The sequence below is a fragment of the Dermacentor albipictus genome, chromosome 2, assembly GCF_038994185.2.
Source record: "Dermacentor albipictus isolate Rhodes 1998 colony chromosome 2, USDA_Dalb.pri_finalv2, whole genome shotgun sequence".
NCBI classification, from domain to species: Eukaryota; Metazoa; Arthropoda; class Arachnida; order Ixodida; family Ixodidae; genus Dermacentor; species Dermacentor albipictus.
Genome location: NC_091822.1, coordinates 25,402,644 through 25,422,197, shown reverse-complemented (window position 1 = coordinate 25,422,197; position 19,554 = coordinate 25,402,644). Strand labels below are relative to the sequence as shown.

The following is a 19,554-nucleotide window of genomic DNA, read 5'->3' as shown; positions in this document are numbered from 1 at the left end:
CACTTTCACGAAGCTCACGATGCCTGTCGCGGAGACACAGAACGTTCACCACATGAGACTGAATGGATTGTCTTCCGTTGCTTTCCTTGTGCTGAAGTTTGGAAAATACCTTTCAAAATACAGCCTTCACTAAAGCGCGGAGGGAAGCCCGTGGCAAACTACCTTTCTTCCTGAGAGGAATAAAACAGCAATCGAAGGCAGATCATGCTTTTCTCTCGCAGTGTAAGACCACGACTGGTTGCACTGTGGGGTCACCTTGGCATTTTGCAAAAATAACGACTCGTTCCGTGACCACACCGCCGCGCAAGATCACCGCCGTCCAGTTGGCAAAGTTCGCGAACTTCTCCAATGAAAAACCTTACCGAGGTTGACCGCCCACACATGCCTATCTGCAGCTCAGTCATGCCGTCAGCAGGCCGCAATCCTTGCGCAACAACTGGACATGTTTACTTAAATGGTATCTGCTGTAATTCCGCCCTTGGTCAGCCTCACAAAGCAATGCAGAAGGAGTGATGAAAGAAGACGCTGAAAAGGAGTCAAATGAACGTAGGTATCGCCCGGTCAACCTAAAAACCAGAAAATAATATAAGGATGTTGCGAAATGGACCTATACGAAGAGGAAGGCGACAATTTAATTACCTAGAATAATAAAGAGTAACCAACTACATTCCGCTAGCCATCGTACAGTGTTTTTCTGCGAGTACCATGCTACATGGTTGCGGTGTCATCGGCGACAAGAATATTCACTTTTCGCCGCTATCTGCCCCTGCAAGAAGCGTACGGTGGTGATCAACTCAAATAGCTCTTCGTATATGGTAGTTCATAAGGCCATATAGCGTAAAACTATTACAATCTGTTTTTATTTCATTATTCCGACGTCACATTTATGTAGCCACCGACGCAAGCGTTGGACGGTCACTTCCAGCATTGTTTTAAAAGGCCAATGAAACGATCTCCTCGTTTATCGGAGGTCAATTTTATTCGCTTTCACAGAGACTAGCATTACCTTACTTGGCATGTTCTTATCTAATTCGTTTACCAGAGGCTTAGTGTACGCAGAAGTGGAGATAATTTTTTTTTTGGGGGGGGGGGGGTGGCAGGCTAGCGCAGTGAAAGCAAACAGACGAAGTTGGGGGTTGGGGCCGGCGTCTGGTATTGGCCCACTTCTTGTTTAATTTTAACGTGGTAGCGGTAAAAACCCCGTGTCGCACAACATCAGGCGTCAGCGTCCCGCATCGGAATTCGGCGTACAGCGTCGAACTTTGTTCCGGCAAAACGATTTTCGAGCCACCCACACCCACGCCCTCTATGTGGCACGAGGGGGTTACTGAATTAAACAAATTTATCAAGCTAAAACACGTAGACAATCGTAAAGAACGACTTATACACAATCTAAAGACATGATACCATCGGACTGTAATTTTAATCTGCGAGAAAACATAATTCTACCACGCGAAAACTCAAAACCCTTTTCCAGCATCTCTACCAATCATAGGCCGGCCACGACCCCGGCGATTTGCGCGCGCTGGAGAGCGCAAATATTTTGGAGGCCACGGAGCTGCGCCTGGCTCCTTGCAATACCTCTAGATGGCACACACCTCCACCCAATCGCGGCCGACGCCAGAGACCGTGTTTCCACCAGAAAGCCCGTCTTCGTGCATAGTGTTCGCCGCCAGCGTTTCCCGGTAAACATTATGGTTACATACGCTGCAGTTGCCGGGAAGTGTGAGCAGCAGTCAGGCATCTTCGAAAGCTATCGGCATTCCACTCTTAAATACGAAGCGTAAGCGTCCTACAAATTCTCGGTGTCCTGTAGAAAATCGCGGCGGCGTGCTGAGGAAAGTTACAAATGCAGGTAAACAGATCCCCAGTGAAGAAATTTGGCAAATCGATGTCATGTGCGTGCAGAAAAGGGCTCGACAACGTTATACTACTTCGTTTTTTTTTAAATCCCTGTACGCGAATAAATTCATTCTCTCTGGCAACTCCGAGTAGCCAGTGCCAAAGCGATCGGCGGGTAACCGTCTTCTCTTCATTCCGGAGCATAGTAGTCTCCGGCTGTTTAAAAAAAATCATCGTTGTGCTGCATTTAATACATATTTATAGCGTCCCTTTGGCGCGGTGAGTTTTCGCGGTTTTGTGACCTTCGCATGAGAGACAAGCGAAGTTGCGCCGCTGCCCGAAAGCATTTTATCAATTGCAGAGGGCTCATGATGAAAAAGGAGTGGAATCGGAAATGATTATTTTTCTTCTGTTCGGTCACATCACGAATAATCAGTGTGTACACGTCATATCAGATGAGGAGCTTTCATGGTTTTCCTGACGCCGCGTTACAGACAAGCGAAGTCAGGGTGGCCCTAAAGCAATTGACCAGTTGTAGAGCTGATTACAGTTTTTCAATAGAAAAGTTTGCAGAAGCTTTACGTTATAGCACCCCTGGTAAGATATGCGCTAGAAGCTCACCTTAGCTTAGAACCTACGAGAACTATCTCACCATGTACGCCGCTTGTCACAGGCACGTCCGGTGACATCACTCTACCTGCCCACCGACGTGGAGCTGATGCACGAACTGGACGAAGGATTCCGCACCATGGATGAGTGCTTAACCAAAGCCAACATTGGGTAAGAATAACCATGGCTGAAGCTATGTGCGTCCTCTGCCGGCTACCGGTGCCGGCGTTTGTCTCATTGTAGCGTCTTTTGTGTACCTACCACGGCTTTCCAGGTGTGTGATTGGCGGAAAAGATACGCAGCGCAATATGTATCTTCGCTTGTTTCTTTAGCATTTCTGAAGTTCACTAATTCGGTACACTGAGCACTTGCCACGGCGCCTCTGAAAGGATCGTCATTCTGAGATGCACTGCAATAAAAAAACATTCTAATGCTTTGAACATACATTTACGGAATAAGACCAACAACTTGGCTAGTGGATGTTGCTCCATTGCTAATAACAACAGCAAACTGAAAACGAAGACGAAGGAAGGCGTAGACACAACACAAGTGTAGGCAAAATAAATTTCAAAATTTCCACTCCAAGGAAAGTTGCAGTTTCTCACGAACGGCGAAACATCAATTGCGATAGCAAATTAGTGGACAGCTATACAAAGTAAGGATAGTAACTTTTTCGGCCGCATAATCTTGTAAACATAGGCACATTACCTGAATTAACAAGCATGGTGTCACGCACGCACCAGCAAACAGGAACACATCTCACTCAATGACCGCGGAAACTCGCGTCGGAACGCTGCAGTGAGGAACCGCGGCAGCAGTGAGTGAATTTACTTTCGTGCTGCCGTCTACATCAACGCGAACTTATTGATCTGGTAACTTAGCGCAATAAAAACCACAGCGACAAGAAAGGTGGACAATGAGAAACGCTATTCACAACTGGTTATTGGAAAGATAGAATTGTATATACATATCCTCTTGTCAGGCATGCGAATACCAAGCAAAAAGAACAGGCACATGAACATCAAAGGAGGTTGCACAAGAAGTCAAATTCAGCATCAAGTGATCAGATAGAAGGCTCACTTATACAACTATCTCTGTTCTTGATCGAGACGGTAAACGCGAACTAATTCGCGAAAACACAGCACCACGCGGACTCTATACCCGTCGCAGATGGCTTTAAGGGAAGGCTTTAGCTCGGGTACTCCGTTTCAAATACATATAAAAGGAGAATTTGTTTTCTCGGCAACGGCTGCACCTAATTTGGGGAGGTTTGTTGCATTAAAAAAAGAACTTAACATCTGATGCATGTTGGTTCCAAATCATTTATTTATATTGTCATTATCTGATTGAACAATGGCGAAAATCGAAAATTTTCAGAAAATGATACTATCAAGTTTGCTAGTCTGTAACTCAGTACTGGAAAACGATATCACAATTATGTGAATTGCACTTAATAGTACATATAAAGCGCGCAATATTGATATGTCAGACATGAATCTTTAATTAAAATTGTATTATGGAAATACAGCTTTTGCGGAACCCTTGCACACAACATAATGAATTCACGTAAGATACAGAATGACGTATCCAATTTGTCCGCTTGAATTGGATGCCGTTGACAGAAGTGCGATATTTGTTCCTGATGCAGAGCTATTAATTTGTGAATATCATGCTTCTATTTTTTCGAACTTTCAAATTTTTTGAAAATTTTTTAAAAAGAAATTCACGCTCTAAATCGAAATTACGCTTCCAACAGTCACTAAAGGAGAGCAGGCTGGAAGGTTAGTTGGTGAGATGTTTTTCTGTGAACTGAAATTGCACTAGAGTCGAGACACCGAGGTACGTGAAGAACTGCGTTCGTCCTGTCTTCATGTACCTCGGTGTCTCGTCCCTAAAGCAGTTTAAGTTCACATAAAAACAACAGTCACTGGATTTAACTTTCTTTCTCCAATGCGGCAAATTTCATTAAAATCGATCCAAGGGTTATCTCACGGGACGGTTTTTTTTGTGTTTTACATGTATTTGAATACAGGCCGCGTCGGAGTTGTGCACGAGCTAAAGCTTCCTCTTAATGATACAGAGCCCCGGCCGGGCGCGTGCATTCGCGTGGGCCGACAGAAGTCGAACGCACCCCCTCCCCCCCCTCCCCCCCCCTCCCCCAAAGGCTTGCGGAAAGCGGCGTGCTTCCTCGCCGCTTTCGTCCGTTGTGCGCGCGAGATCGAGCCGCGATCCCCGGTTCACCGTCACACGCTTTCACTCGCACATTCAGCATACGGCATTCGGCGACGATTTCATCGCCCTTGGACTTCATACGGGACCTCACGGCGGTGCTGGCAGAAGTGCGCCTGGAGTGTCCATCTAATTGCTATTGTGGCAAAATCCCTCGTCGAAACATTCATGTGTCACCGAAGTGTCGTGAAGCTGCGCTCGTGGCCATGACAATATGAAAACATATGCGTTACCTTGTATTAAATCTATGGAGCACCGTTCGCGGCCCTACACAAATAAAAGCAATCCGTCAGGGTGCTTGCTGCAAGTGACGGAATGCTCAGGCACAGCTACAGTAAGTATAGAGATCACACAGACGCTTACTCACCACTATTCAACTGAGTGGGATGCAACATACACATACGTAGGTTTGACAAAAACATAGATGGCGTCACTCCTCTCGATCAGTCCAAAACAGGTCATTCCTTCTACGTGTCGCCGTTTCTCGTACTTTCTTAGCCCATTTAGCGTCTCTGCAATCAAGAGCACGATCTTCTCGATAACAATGTTCTTTGCTTACCTTTATCATTATCGCTAGATAACGTTATATTTTGACCGTCAAAAGCCAAGCATAATCTGCAAATCATATTGACCGCAAAAAAGACGGGGACATAGGAAGAAAACACATAAACGTTTATGTGTTTTCTTCCTATGTCCCCGTCTTTTTTGCGGTCAATATGATTTGCAGTAAATACCAACTAGGCGAAACTGAAGTTCTTCTCAAGCATAATCGGCTAAACTAACGTCGCACGTTTCTCCAAAGTGACACGTGAACTTCCGAACGCGTTTAGTATGAGGGGAAATTTTTGTACCTGCAGTTTATTTACGCTCCTACAGAGCGGTTTGATTAATACAGGACCGAGGCTGCGGCGTCGTGTGCTGCAGTTGGCTTAATTGGACTGCAGCCAATTAGAACTGATTGGATGTTCTCTTCCTGCATAAGCAGAAGAAAAGCGCCTGCCGTTGCACTCCGCCTGACTTTACACCTACTGGCTTCGTATGTGCCCTTGCGTGAAACTAAAACCCCATGTATTAGTTTTCTTTTTAGCAACGAAATTTGATAAGCTGTAGCTGAATATAGCGCCGATCCGCAGTGCGAGAAGATTACTTGTCCATGCACATAATACAGCCCAGTGTCTGAAACAATCTGCATGTCCCTAATGCACCTTGCGTGAGTATGATAATTTTAAAATCTTGGAAAGCTAAGGTTCCGATGTACTGAAAAAAGAAAACTCCGTGCCCTTCCACTCTGTGAACAAAGATGACCAGCCAAGCTGTGTATGCGGCCCCCTTAATGGCGAACTGCACCTCCATCGCGGGTCGGCCCAGCATCGGCCCACGTGTGGGGAGCGTTTAGCACCTGCTTTAACGCCAGTTTTTCGCTTACCACGCCAGCGACACGAACATTTTCTTGGACGGTAGAGGTATACAGCTTCTCTGTAAGACAGAAAAAAGAAGCACAAGAGATGATTTCTAATACCTGTAGCTGTGTGACTTGGTTATTTGTAGCGGTGAGCGATGGGACTGCGTGTATAATTAAGGCACTGTGGGTGCGGACCTGGAGAGAACAGCCTAGCTGATGGCATTTGAAGCGAAAATTGCATTTCGCGCTGCACATACCATCGCCGATGTCGCCACTTCTCACTGTTTAAAGCTGCTCGCCTGCCTTTGTGACGGTTCAGTCTTGCACCTACTGGTTGAAACAATGCAAAAATGTACACCACTGTTCGCGTCACACAAGCGATGTGATTCAACAAGATTCTTTCGCTGTAAAATTGTGACAACATTTGGGAAAGTCCTACCCACTGTGGTTGCATAATGGCTATGGTGCTAGGCTGCTAAGCACGAGGTCACGAGATCGAATCCCGGCCACGGCAGCCGAGTTTAGATGGGGGACCGAAAACATCGGTGTACTTAGGTGCACGTTAAGGAACTCCGGATGGTCAAAATTACCGGAGTCTCCCACATTACGGCGAGCCTCAGAATCAGGAAGTGGCTTTGGCACTTAAAACCCCAGTATTCTTTTTTTTTATTCGGGAAAGTCCGGATGCATGTAGGTGCGGCTCGCACCGAGCGATGCATTTGGAAAAGTGATCAGCCAGTGAAAAGCGCAGACCACAAAAGGAACAAAGGACGCACGCGTTTCATATTAAACAGTATATTAGTGCACATCTCAACACAGCTTTCGTTGTGCTACATGACGCCTAGCTGCGCTTCTTGATGTCGCGGTTTTCATGCACGTCTTACTAGCTACGTCTCATTCGGCTGTGGCGCATCAGACATAGTGTCTCTATGTCATGTCTACGTATTTTAGAGTGTAGCTGTTAGAACTTCACTGGGTTTCTCATTGCGTCCGCAGCTTCTCCGAGCTGAGGGCGAGAGTTGAGAGAGAGGGAAAGCAGAGTATACGAATAGCACTGCGCAGCATAGCGACGCGCTGAGGGTTGGTGTAGCAAAGCAGGGGAGAAGGAGCTGATCGCACGCGAGTGAGGAACGCGGCCCGTACGCGTGCCCTCTCATGCGGCGCGCGAAGCAGGGGGGGGGGGGGTCAGGCGAGGGAGGAGGGGTGCTCATTTCCGGTGGCTGCTAGGGTACCTCGAAGTCCTCCTCTCCCGCCGCTCTGTACAGAGTGGAGATAACCGCGGCGTCTACTACGGCGTTAACCACGTGTATCGCGCACGCCGTAGTAGGCGCCTTTGGCGGATGGCGTAGAAACGCGTTGCCGGCGCTCGTGTGTCTTGTGTGCGGTTTGGCACTACTTTACTGTCCTTCCCCTTGCTCCATTGGTCTCTGGTGTTATGCGATAGCAGAGCCACGCATTATTTTTTTTGCGGGGTTATGTATTTGCAAAGCTGTATTTCTCCCATCAGCTGTAGCTCGCTGCTGCTTTAAAGACATAAAGTTGATGAAAATAACAGCCTAGTTGCAGTATTTCTCTTTGTGTGCGTGTATGTTCGTGTGTGTGTGTGTGTGTGTGTGTGTGTGTGGGTGTGTGTGTGTGTGGCTTTCGGTTACGTGCTGTTTGTAAAAAAAGAAAACAAATAGAAAAATTTGTAATGTAATTCCTATTCCCATATATTCCTTTAACATGGATTCTGCTGCTTTCTTGACGTGCCCTTTCCTCCCCTTAGTATATTTCATTATTGTTACCTTGTAAAAACGGCTTACACTTGTCTTTATTTTTTTTCATTTTTCTTCAATGTCAACGTTTTCTTGTGTGTTTTTCAAGAATTCTGGAACTTCGTCTTGCGCAGAGCGTAACCTTACTTGAACAGGTATCGCAGTCTTGCATCGCAGTCAGCCGAGCGGCAATTATCTGTCGTAGCGCTGGTGCACAGAACTCGCCTTTCTATGAAATCAGTGGAGTTGAGGGAATTAGTTTTAACATGGATTGAACGCATTAGCATCCGCCACACGCTTTGCGATATTATTCCCTTTTCGTTGAACGTGTAACATAACATGTGTACCATGCAGGGAAGTCGTAAACTGTTCTCAAAGTCCTCTTGGATCAGCCATCTTCACCAATGGTTTGATGCTATTCAACAAGGTATGTGACCATGTAATTGCAATTTTTTTATCAGCGAACACTCCTATCGCATATAGCTTTCTTATTACGTGTTAGTATGTATGTACGAAAACTCATTATTTGTAGATAATAGAATTAACTAATTCATTGGAAGTTGTAAGCGCTCTCAGGGCCGCATGAGGCACTCAAAAAAGGAGCCTGCGTTCTTTTATCGGAGGTATTAAAGGCATCTGAACATTTCCAAAAACAGAAACATCAGAATATCTCAATAATAAGGTGGCTACGAGATGTGATGGCCTTGTCATTTATTTTCTCTTTATTCGTCATATCAACTTCCTATGAGGAAACTACGTCTTTGCAGATAGGACGTCTTATCTAAATTTCAGCCAGTTTTAGAGATCTAAGAATTCCTGAATCTTTATTATGTACATATCGATATGGAATAACGAACTACAAAATCCAAACGAACGTACACCATAATGAACGCTTTCTTTTGACATGCACGGTCTAAAATGTTTTACGCAATTCCAACTTATAGCGGTGACCATGCTGATTAACTAGGAGTTCTGGCGGCCTTAATTTTCATTGAAAATCAGGATGGCTAAAACATTCACCGCCCTATTTAGCTATGCCCACTCTTTCTTTTGTTCGCATTCATCAATTTCGAATGCTACATGTCGTAATGCCCTCCGGAAGGCGCGTAGCTTTATAGAAAATGCGATGAGAATAATCTTAATACTCACATGCTGTCGTCACCGCATATATGTGGCACTTACAGTCACGTCGACGTGCAGTTCTACCAGCCCTTCGGGTTGGAAGTTCTGCTACCTGTACATGTCGTCGTGCTATCTTGTCTCAGCATGTTATCACCTCCCTTCGGAATGTGGCTTCCACAACCCGGAGTCTAACCCGCGTCTTCTTGCTCAGCAGCGCAGCGTCATAGCCACCGGGGCTTGCTCCCAGTTTTTGATTTTACGATAATTTGGTGCTAAATACGTGGGTGAATTTCTCGCAGGAAGACACCAATGAACGGGCCAAGAGGTTTCACATCCCTTACCACGATCGCTTCTTCGTCACAGCCCTGGGGAACGTCTTCTTCCCGGCATCGAATGTGAGTTATAGCCTACACAGCGCGAGCCGTCAACATGTGCTTGCATCATCTCGGCGAAATCTTGCTCGAGTTCCGTGTTATAGCTTGTCGATCTAACACAGAGCCACCCTGAGAGCTACCAGCAGCAATATCTGGTAGCTCCTTCATGATGCGAATTTGAGATGCACATCTGCTACCTACTTGTCTACTGCGGTGCTGTGTGTCGGCGACGAGAACAGTATTTGTGGCCTTGTAAGTTCAGACCAGCGCTTGATGTGGCATCGCCAAACACGTAGTTTCGCCAAAACATTTTAAGGACGTCCGAAGCTCCAATGCGACAGTTTTGAGCATTGCAGGAGCCTTCCACTTTATTGTGTTATCGAGCCATTAGTAGTGCCAAATGTGGCTGCAATCGGGAATTCTGTTGACTGTCCGGCGTCTCCGTCACGCAGGACATGTTCAACATGCGGGGAGAGGGATCCTTCCGAAAGGGGCTGGCGTACGCCATGCGCGGGGGCTGCATGGAAGACGAGGACGTGAATCGACTCATGCGCGAGCGTGCCAAGCTGCGATTCGCCGGGTCCAAATTCTACAGCATTGGGAAAATGGTGTCGGTAAGTGCGGAGTTCTATGTTATACTTGCGTAAGTGTTTCATAAAATGCTTCCTGACCACGTGGTAAACATGGGTATGTTCTGTGCAGTATCTATCTGCACTGTCATTACGTACGCGATGCAAGATTTGGAAGCAGAAGATAAGTTCTCACAAAAACGGTCAACGCAGCCATCCGAGCATTTCCACCACAGACCAGTTCATGTCAGTGTATATCAGCAAGTGTGACTATCATAACCTTAGAGTGAACTTGCAGATATTTTAATGAGCTCATTATGGAACCAGTAATATTGACTTCCATCAAGCAGGTATACACCCTGATTTCGTACAGGGTGCCCCAGCTAACGTTAGCCAAGCACGTAAAAGAAATAAAAAGAAAGGAAAGAAATGTCGCATGATGCGGGTATAATACATACGCTGTCCGGTCGTCACACACGGTGGTCTTTCTTGCATCGAAATGCAGGTAGGTCATTGTTTTTTTCAGAAATGTGTATTGGTAAACTAGTTGTTCGTTGATAGCAATGAAAAATATGTATTTTCCCGGTGAACAGTAGCCTATAATTTTCAGATTCTATCTTCCAATTCACGTGATTGCACTAAGTTACGCACCTGCAATAAAGTCAACTCACTAACAATAACAGTGTCAGTCCCTTCTTTGTTACCGAAACCTTACTTCGTTACGTTATTATGCAGCTCTACTAGTGTTAGCCTCTTCATAGTGGTCATATATTATTTGAGTAGTTTGGTGTCGCAAATTGTTGCTTGTCCACCGTTATAAGAATATATCTTCAAATCCGCGCGTCCAGCCCATGTGTACTAAGATATACATATTATGAAGGCTATGAAAGGTAGCTCTCTTGCTTTAAGGCTGAAACTTTCGCCGGATAATTTATTTTTCACATCAGTGAGTTACAATTTGACAACAAACGTGACGAGAATTCGAATTAATACAGAAAAGATTGTTCACGCTATTAACGATACCCAGCTTGACTCGCACACACAGTCTTTCTATATCGACTATAATATTTCGCCATTTCTTCATAAATAAATTGTTTCTTATAAAAGGTCAAAATACTTGCCTTAAAAACGGTGATGTTTACATAAAAGATATCGCACTTCAAGATAAAAAATTTCATATAGCACGAGCACTAGAGAATGCATAAGAATTTTTTACTGGCGAATCCGCTATGGCCAAGGAATCATAATATACATGCTGCCAAGGAGACTAAACGCTTTGTAAGATGACTACCCAGAATATATCGTAACGAATCACTAAACACAGTTGCATTCTGTTATCATATTATACTAATCTTGATTAGAAACAAGCTTAGACTAGGCTTTAGGAACACGCTCTCTCTCTTTCTGCATTGCGCTGCCTTGAATGTAACGAGGCAAAAAGCTTTGCCAAGCCTTTAGTACTTTTTCAACTTGAGCATACAGGTTTGTTGGATGTGTGCTGCATATGGAAATATGCTTGACATTTATTCTTACTTTCGTTTTTTATTTACTTGACGTCGTGATTGGGAAGTGAGTTCAAGGTAAGATGTTAGCCACGTAAAGTTTTTTGTGCTGTACAAATATATACGCGTGTAGCTTTTCAGTGACACGTTTCGAGCGCAAGCCCGCAGTGGAAATACTAGACACGCGAGTGCCCTCTCGTGGCTCTTTTGGGAATTCTACTTGTTCAAGATGTTTGCAGTGCCGTGAAAGTTTACCGCGCTTAAGACATCTTCCCTGTACTCAAACAGGATCTATGGAACTGCGAAAAGCTTGTGACAGAAGGTTACAGGAAGTATTATGACATGAAACTTCCCGTCGGAAGAGGAGACGACTCGCGCAAAATCTTCGAGGAAATCTGCCGGTCACTCATGATCATGTCCCGGGCAAGTACTGTTATTTTCATGTCCCAATTGAAATCAATTGCTTCCCTGCCTAATCTATGTCGAACCTATCAATTCACAGGTATCACATTTAACGCATCGAGCGTTACTCTACCGTTACAGGCACGATATTGTGCTTTTTCTGTGCCATGGAATTTTACTACTTGTTATCTCGGCTCTCGCGCGTCACCGGTAAAAAGCTTATGGTCAGTTCAGCAAGTAACAGTTAAGTTGATACGGGCACTACTAATTTTAGTGGCCGCCATCTTGTCTATGACGTCACACAGAAAGCCGTTATCTTGGATTTGGAAAGCCGACACTACGGCGCCATTTCGTTCCATGATGTGATAATCACGTAGTTCCACCGCTGTGCGCTATATTAGAATTTGACCGCCATCTCCGATTTCAGATTTCGAAACTATGCCGTCATCTTTGATTATGACGTCATAATGACGTGGTTTTACTTGTAGGCCCCAAAGTGGATTATGACGTCATTATTGGCAGCCAAATTTGGCCACCATCTTGGATTTGAGATTCCTAAACTACGCCGCCATCTTTAAGATGTCATAATCACGTGGATTCACTTCTATCCGCCATATTGTATTACGACGGCCTCATTGGCACCGGGATTTGGCAGCTATCTTGGATTAAGGCGTCACAGCCACGTGATTTCACCAATTGGGTTGGTATTGATTTACTACGGGGGTCACCATCCTGGATTTATTGGTGACGTCACCAATTGGCGACCATCCTGGATATATCAGTGACGTCACCAATCAATCAAGAATTATATATACTAATGACGTCAGGAATCAGTCACCAATTGTGTTGCTATATCAATTTACTACGGGGGCCGCCATCTGGAATTCCTCGGACTAAAAATTTAACGCCGAAAAGAGGTAGTAGCAGACCGCAAGAAATCAAGAACGGTGATAAGTAAGAGCTAACGCTCTTAAAATTGACCGCGGCTTAGCTCAGCTAACCCTGGTTATGCAAAGCGAAAGCTTGGTTTAGCCTGATTAAGTCTTGGTTTCGCTTGCTTAACCTTTGATTTAGCTGCCGTTATCATACTTAGGTATACAACCATCGTTAAGACAGGTATGACGGTTATGCCGAAGTTGCTGGCTAGATGTGATAGTGACTAGGCTTGGGTAGACACGCATCGTTCGACGTTGCGACGCCTGTTCTGTCACAGCGAAAGCGCAAGTGCTATACATGCAAAGAAACGCCCGAACATGCCTGGCGTCGAACCACAAACGGACAGGGCGCGAACGCGGTCCCTACACTGATCTCCATGGTGTGACGCCTGTTGCTTTCCGGACCCTCTCCAGTGAAGCAGTTCACCAGGCAATATGCGCAGTGTGGTCAGACGCCGCTTGGCGACTACGGGTCAAAGCCTTCTGCTCCCACGCTATGCTCAGAGAAGAGGCCCCGGCCTCGCACTCATCCATGGCCAAGCCGTGGAATAAAGAACCAACTTTACAGAAGGGAAACTGTACCTTCGGACGTGCGACTTTATTGGCAGAAGAAAAGCAGTGCACCTTCTCGTACAAGAGCAGAAATGAAATTTGCATCTCGAGATACGCTGAGAAGCCGTCGCACATGGCGGTCTAACGACGAGCGACAACCAGCAGCGCAAGCAAATTGGACAGTGCCCCACCTGTTTGCATCGACAGTCGCCGTAACTTGCATTGCTAAGGAACCAGGTGACACAGGAATCTGGTGCCGCAGCTAGCAAAGGGACATGGACTACCCGGCATTTTAGCTTTATCTCCTTTCCGACCGGCACGTTTCTTTTTGTTCTTTCGCATGCCGCTAATGTGTAACTCGCACTTGGTGCCCCTCATTCTCAATATGGGCATGGTCGGTTTTGTGGGCATCACCAGTTTGCAGCAACTTTTGCAGAGGCCTTTCCACCCATGTGGCTGTCAACTTCATGCACTTGGGATCATGTAATCACGTATGCTGATTTCCGTTAACACCACATTACGTCTGATGAAGGCCCACAAGCATAATTTTCCCACTGCTGCAGCATGAAAGGTCGAACGGGGAGCACCAATTACGGTGCGTGTAAATTGGGAGTCTGTCGCTGTGTGGACTGCAGGAGCAGTTGATTACTTCGCGAGACTGTTGCCCAATGCAGCTGACCAGATTGTCACATCCAAGAAACATAACATGGCATCCATGATCAAATGAGACCCGTCATTCAATCCCTGCATAAGGTTCGGACAAAATACACCGTACATTGGCTAAGACCCACATGACAACAGTGAGAATTCACGCACCATAGGTCGCTTACAGAACATTCGGCTATCCGACTTCAGGCACCGTGCTTGCCTTCGTCAACATGGCAGTCTAGTAACGAGGGAGAACCAGCGGCGCAAGCAGATTGGACAGTGTCCCACCTGTTTGCATCGACAGCCGCTGTAAGTTGCATCGCAAATCAATTGGGTGATGCACGCATCAGCTACCATAGCCAAGACAACAACGTGAGCTACCTGGCATTTTAGCGTTACCTCCTTTCCAAACTGCACGTTTCTTTTTGTTCTTTCGGGGACCTTTCAAGGGTTGCTCACACTTGGTGCACCACCTGCTCTCAATATGCACATGGTTTGTTTTGTGGGAATCGCCAATTTGCAGGCCTTTCCACTCGTGTGGATATCAACCTCATACACTTTGGAACATGTAATCACGTATGACAGCCCCCCGTTCATGCCAAATCATGGCCGAGGAAGGCCACAAGCAACATTTGCACACGGCTCTAGCAGGAAAGGACAGAACGGGGAGCATCAATCACGGTGCGTGTAAACAGGGAGGCTATGTCGCTCCCTGTTTCAGGGAGCTATGTCGCTCCCTATGTCGCTCCCTAAGAGCAGATGCTTGCCCTGAGAGGCTGTTGCCCAATGCAATTCACCAGGCTGCCATATCCGAGAAATGTAACACGGCAACCATGTCCAAGTGGTACAGCATTGAAATAAGGCTATACAATAAAATTACTTCAGTATACGTCTAATGTAACGCATTGGCACAATACACTATACATTGGCTATTATCCACATCACAACAGTGAGCATACACGCACACGGGTCGCTTACGGCACATTCAACCGTCCGACTGCAGGCATATTGCTTGCCTTCGTCGCACATGGTGGCCTGGTAACAAGCAACAACCAGCAGTGCAAGTACATTGAACAGTGTGTCCTACCTCTTTGCACTGACAGTCGCCACTGAAGATGAGCAACTTGCATTGCAAAGCAATCAGGTGACGCATGCATCTGCTGCCGCAGCCAATATAGCGACATGAAGTACCCGGCATTTCAGCGTTGCCTCCTTTCTAACCTGCACATTTCTTTTTGTTCTTTCCCGTGCCGCTAATGTGTAACTCACACTTGGTGCCCTACACTCTCCAAATATTGGCATGGTCGGTTTTGTGGGCATCCCCATTTTGCAGCCACTTTTGGAGACCGTTCCCCCCATGTGGATATCAACTTTATACGCTTCGGACCATGTAGTCACATGTCATAGTCTCCGTTGAGGCCAAATCATGGCCGAGGAAGGCCACAAGCAAAATTTTCACACGGCAGCAGCAGGAAAGGACGGAATGGGGAGCACCAATCACGGTGATTGTAAATTCGGAGTCTATCTATGTGGCTGCGCTGACTGTAGGAGTAGGTGGTTACCTCGAGAGACTGTTTCCCAACGCAACTGTTCAGGCTCCCACATACGAGAAACATAACACGGTGACGAGTGCCAAGTCGGACAGCAGCGAAACAAGATTCCGCAATAGATCACTTCAATGTAGCTTGCGTAAAAACACAGGCTGTCGAGCGAGAACAGCAATTCGGAACGAGACTAGGAATTAAATATGCGAATGAGAAAGCTTGCATTCAAGAAAGAAGCCACTCTACCTTGCAAGCACTGAAAGCAAAAACATTAAGAAAAGTTTAATGCTACATAGCACACTGTGCAAATGTTAATGCAAGACACACGCCAATGCCGCATCAGCTATTTCAGGAGAGGAATTGCACATGGAAACGTACACTAGAAAATGCTGCTACACATATGTTATGCTACTAGACAGTGACTGGTATTAAGTATGAGCAAAGAATTGGTTGACCTTTAATGTTTGGATGAGGTATGATCTTTGGAAGAGGAATGATCTTTAACAAGAATGTGGAATTAAAAACCTTGCATTCATTGGAAAATAATTATACTTGGCACAAATGGTATTTGACAAGGCCAGGAAGCTCATTAAGGAAGGGCAAGCTGACGGAACTTTTTTGGCCAGCGTCGTCTGTTCTTGTTCAGAGGTTGCAGGTACATCTGAAGACACATAATTTTTGTTGTTGAGGTACTTGTAGGACTCGGCCAATATCTGTACTGGTGGAATGATGGTAGAGGCTCTTTTCACTCTTGACACAGCCGTCTTTAGACTTGATATGTCATCCAAGTAGTTCTAAAATGACTTCTTTGTTCGTGGTGTAAAGCCTTGCGAATTCGGCTTCAGGCTCTTCCTGTTGGTGTAGATGGGGGCACCCGTGATAAACAAGATGTGTTTGGCACAGACTCTGCTGGGCCAGAACAAGGACACATGAGGTACAGCAGAGATTATCCAAGGCCATGTAGTGTTTTCTGTTATGTTCGAACCGATCATACTGAACTGTAAATACGAACAAACGGTCATATCATCTGCTACAAACAAATTACACGTATCTAAAGACTAACAAGCCAATACAGCATATATCAAGCATATTTATTTCTGGACCAGGTGTTGTTTACCTTGTGGTAGCAGCCAAAGTCCACACATTGACCTTGTTTTAGCAGGCAGCAACTTTTCTTTAGTGCGTGGAGTTTGTTGCTTTATACTGGTGCCATCCTCATTACTGCATGCCTGGAACAGAAATTTCGTCTGCATCAGGAATTGAATAAGCATAATTTTGCAATATAAAATGCAGAAAGGTGTGGCATATACATTGTAAGGGTTTGTGACTACAGAGCACATGAAGATGTACACTGTTCTAGGGTGCTTAGCAGCATGGTAAATAAATATTGCTACTCTCCATAAAATTGATGTCTGCCTAACTTCAATGCATGTCAACCGCTTAACTATTATTAAGATCACAAATGAGAACATTTCTGCATTCATCTATGCACTAGAGGAAATCACAGTGCGGGTTTCACAACCAAATGAATGAAAGACATGAAGCTATTAGAAATGATGCATTCTTTTTCTGCATCAACGTGATGCACCGCTTCACTACTACAAAAATAAATGTAATAAACATGCTTCGGTAATTGTCGGAGAAAGATTGTAAAAAAAATTGCGCTTATTACGGCGCTCCAAGCGGGAGATATTGAAACTAACTGGAGCATCCCTTGATTGCTTCCACTGGGCTTGTGTCATTAGCAGCGACACGCGGTCGATTTTTTCGCCCTCTGCGGCCATTTCTTGAACTTGAGTGTGGGCGGGGCCTGGCCAAGCTCGCACTGACTAGGCGAGCGCGGCACTCCTCTTAGCCAGGCGCTCGGCGAGTCACGTGGTCAGCTGGTGACCAGCGCTCGCGGCGGCGCCGGAGCTCAGCGCGGCGATACACGTGATGCATTGCCAAGGCTACGGCGCTGGTGTAGTCAAATGAAGGTCACATTCGCGGCGACGGCGAAACTCGGCTCGACGGTGTTATTAAAGCCAAGGGTTAAAACCGCGCTCCTGAAGGGGCCAACATGCCTTCCAGCTTGAAGCGCAGGAAAAAAGGGGAAAGCAAACAACAAGGAGATATAAAAAAAAGGGTATAGATGGACGCACACGACAACATATCCCACAGTGATCCGCTGAGCACGAGCAATAAAGACGACAGAGTAGTTCTGTGAATTCTATGCATTCTAGCAAATATTTTGGGGCCTCATATCGAGTTGAACCACGACCTTTTCGGAACAAAATATTGTTAAGCAGAGTTCGAGAAATAATAAATTAAATATTAAATATTCAGTGCTGAGCTTTTTTGTTTTTAAGGGAAGCATTATTTCGGTCATACCCCCTCCCTTTCAGTGTGCTGGCAGATTGCTGCTGTCGTGTACATTGGCTGGTCCCGGGTATAGTGGAAACCACTAAGAAACAGTGCAAAGCGAGGAGGACTGGGATGTTAGGTGATCTACGTAGGCACTGCCATAAGTTTCAAGATAAAACGCCCTCGTGGTGACATCGCCGGCATTATTCCTTCTCCGTCATTCCGTCGCCTTCATTGCCATCGTCGACATTGGCTTGTTCCTCATTCCTTCATTGCCACGCCGTTGTCATAGTGTCATTATTACTCTGTCATTGCCAGTGCATGGTCGTCACTCTCGCGTTGATCAAGCGTCGATGATCAAGCGTCGATATTCTATCGTTGCCATGCCTTTGTCATTATGCCATTGTGGTCATTTAGTTGCCTTGATTCTGTCATCGTCGTGCTTTTGTAGCCGTACCGTCGTCAGCACTGCGTGGTCGTCACTCCATCATAAGTATACCCTCGTCATTATGCTTTCGTCATTTAGTGGTCGTCACGTCCCCATTATCAGGCAATTGTCGTCATTCTTATCATGTGTCGACTTATCATGCCTACATCACCACGTCGTCGTAATTATGGCATCATTATCATGAAGTCGATGTCACTGTGTCATGGTCAATCCCAAGTCATCATGCTGCTATTGCCATTCTATAACCACCATACAGTCATTGGCATGTTCTCATGGTCCCACCATCGTGTGCGGATATTCCGTACGAAAGACCAGCGCACCAGCAAGATTACAAACATGATTACAGGTAACTATTCACGCCTCGTTGATTGCCAGAAACATTCACTTGACCTTTCACATTGGTCGTCGACAAGCCAGAACGCGGCCGCTCGTGAAGAATTATAACAACCACTCCAACGTCTTGTGCGTAACCGCGGCCAGCGCCTCGAGAAGCACTGCATTCGTCACCAGCATGGTGGACAATTACGGGAACGAAGTAAATGCGTCCTCGGTTTCCGGGGTGAGCGCTGTGGAGGCAAATGAACTAGCGATAGGGTTAGCCGTTTACGATGAGACCGCACTGGGGGCGCGTAATAGTGCTCGTGAACTCTCCGACGAACGCAGAAGTTTTGTCGGCATCGTGTAGGCTCCGTGGCATGAGTCCGCGCGTGGCAATCTGCCGGCACACGCCTGTGCCCGAGCGCATGCACATCAGGAACCGCGAGTGGGACGCGGCCAACAGTTCCACCCCGAACCTGTAGCAATAGTCTTTGCGCACATCCTGCAACACTGTCGCCTGTCACGAAGAACAGTACTACCACTGCATAATGCTCCCACGCAAGCGGAAGCCGTCTATAGCGTGGTTGCAAGTACAAACGTTTCCACACCTGAGTCTGTACCACGCCATTAACCCTGCGGTGTATCCTTAGGAATGTCCACACTGCGATGAATACGCAAGGCTCTACCGCATGGTATGGGCACGCGCAATCAATGGGAGTAATCCGACTCCACGGACCCACTGCAAGCGGAGGTGCTGCCTATGCTCGCTTGGCTTGTGTGCTGTTCTGTACAAAGTTTATCCCCCATCTATTGTCATATCGTAGTGGTCGTTTAATCGACGTCATTACAGTGTCGTCATCTATAATCGTCATGCCGTAGTCGCTGCACTGCGATCTCCATACTGTCGTCGTAATATCATAGCCATTCCGTCGTCATCATGCTCGTGGTCTACGTGGTG

The 19,554-nt window shown here is 46.1% G+C and overlaps 1 protein-coding gene across 2 annotated transcripts in view; it reads left to right on the top strand.

Annotated features, from left to right (window-relative positions):
* Positions 1-19,554, top strand: part of LOC135897914 (rifampicin phosphotransferase-like) — a 219,183-nt gene that overhangs the window by 113,018 nt on the left and 86,611 nt on the right. The window contains exons 22-26 of one of the 2 annotated variants that reach the window (XM_065426605.2): positions 2,516-2,622; positions 8,194-8,266; positions 9,261-9,356; positions 9,788-9,949; positions 11,695-11,829. In XM_065426605.2, the coding sequence (XP_065282677.2) occupies positions 2,516-2,622; positions 8,194-8,266; positions 9,261-9,356; positions 9,788-9,949; positions 11,695-11,829 (573 nt within the window). The remainder of the gene's footprint in view (positions 1-2,515; positions 2,623-8,193; positions 8,267-9,260; positions 9,357-9,787; positions 9,950-11,694; positions 11,830-19,554) is intronic. The other variant, XM_065426606.2, reaches the window with a different exon arrangement.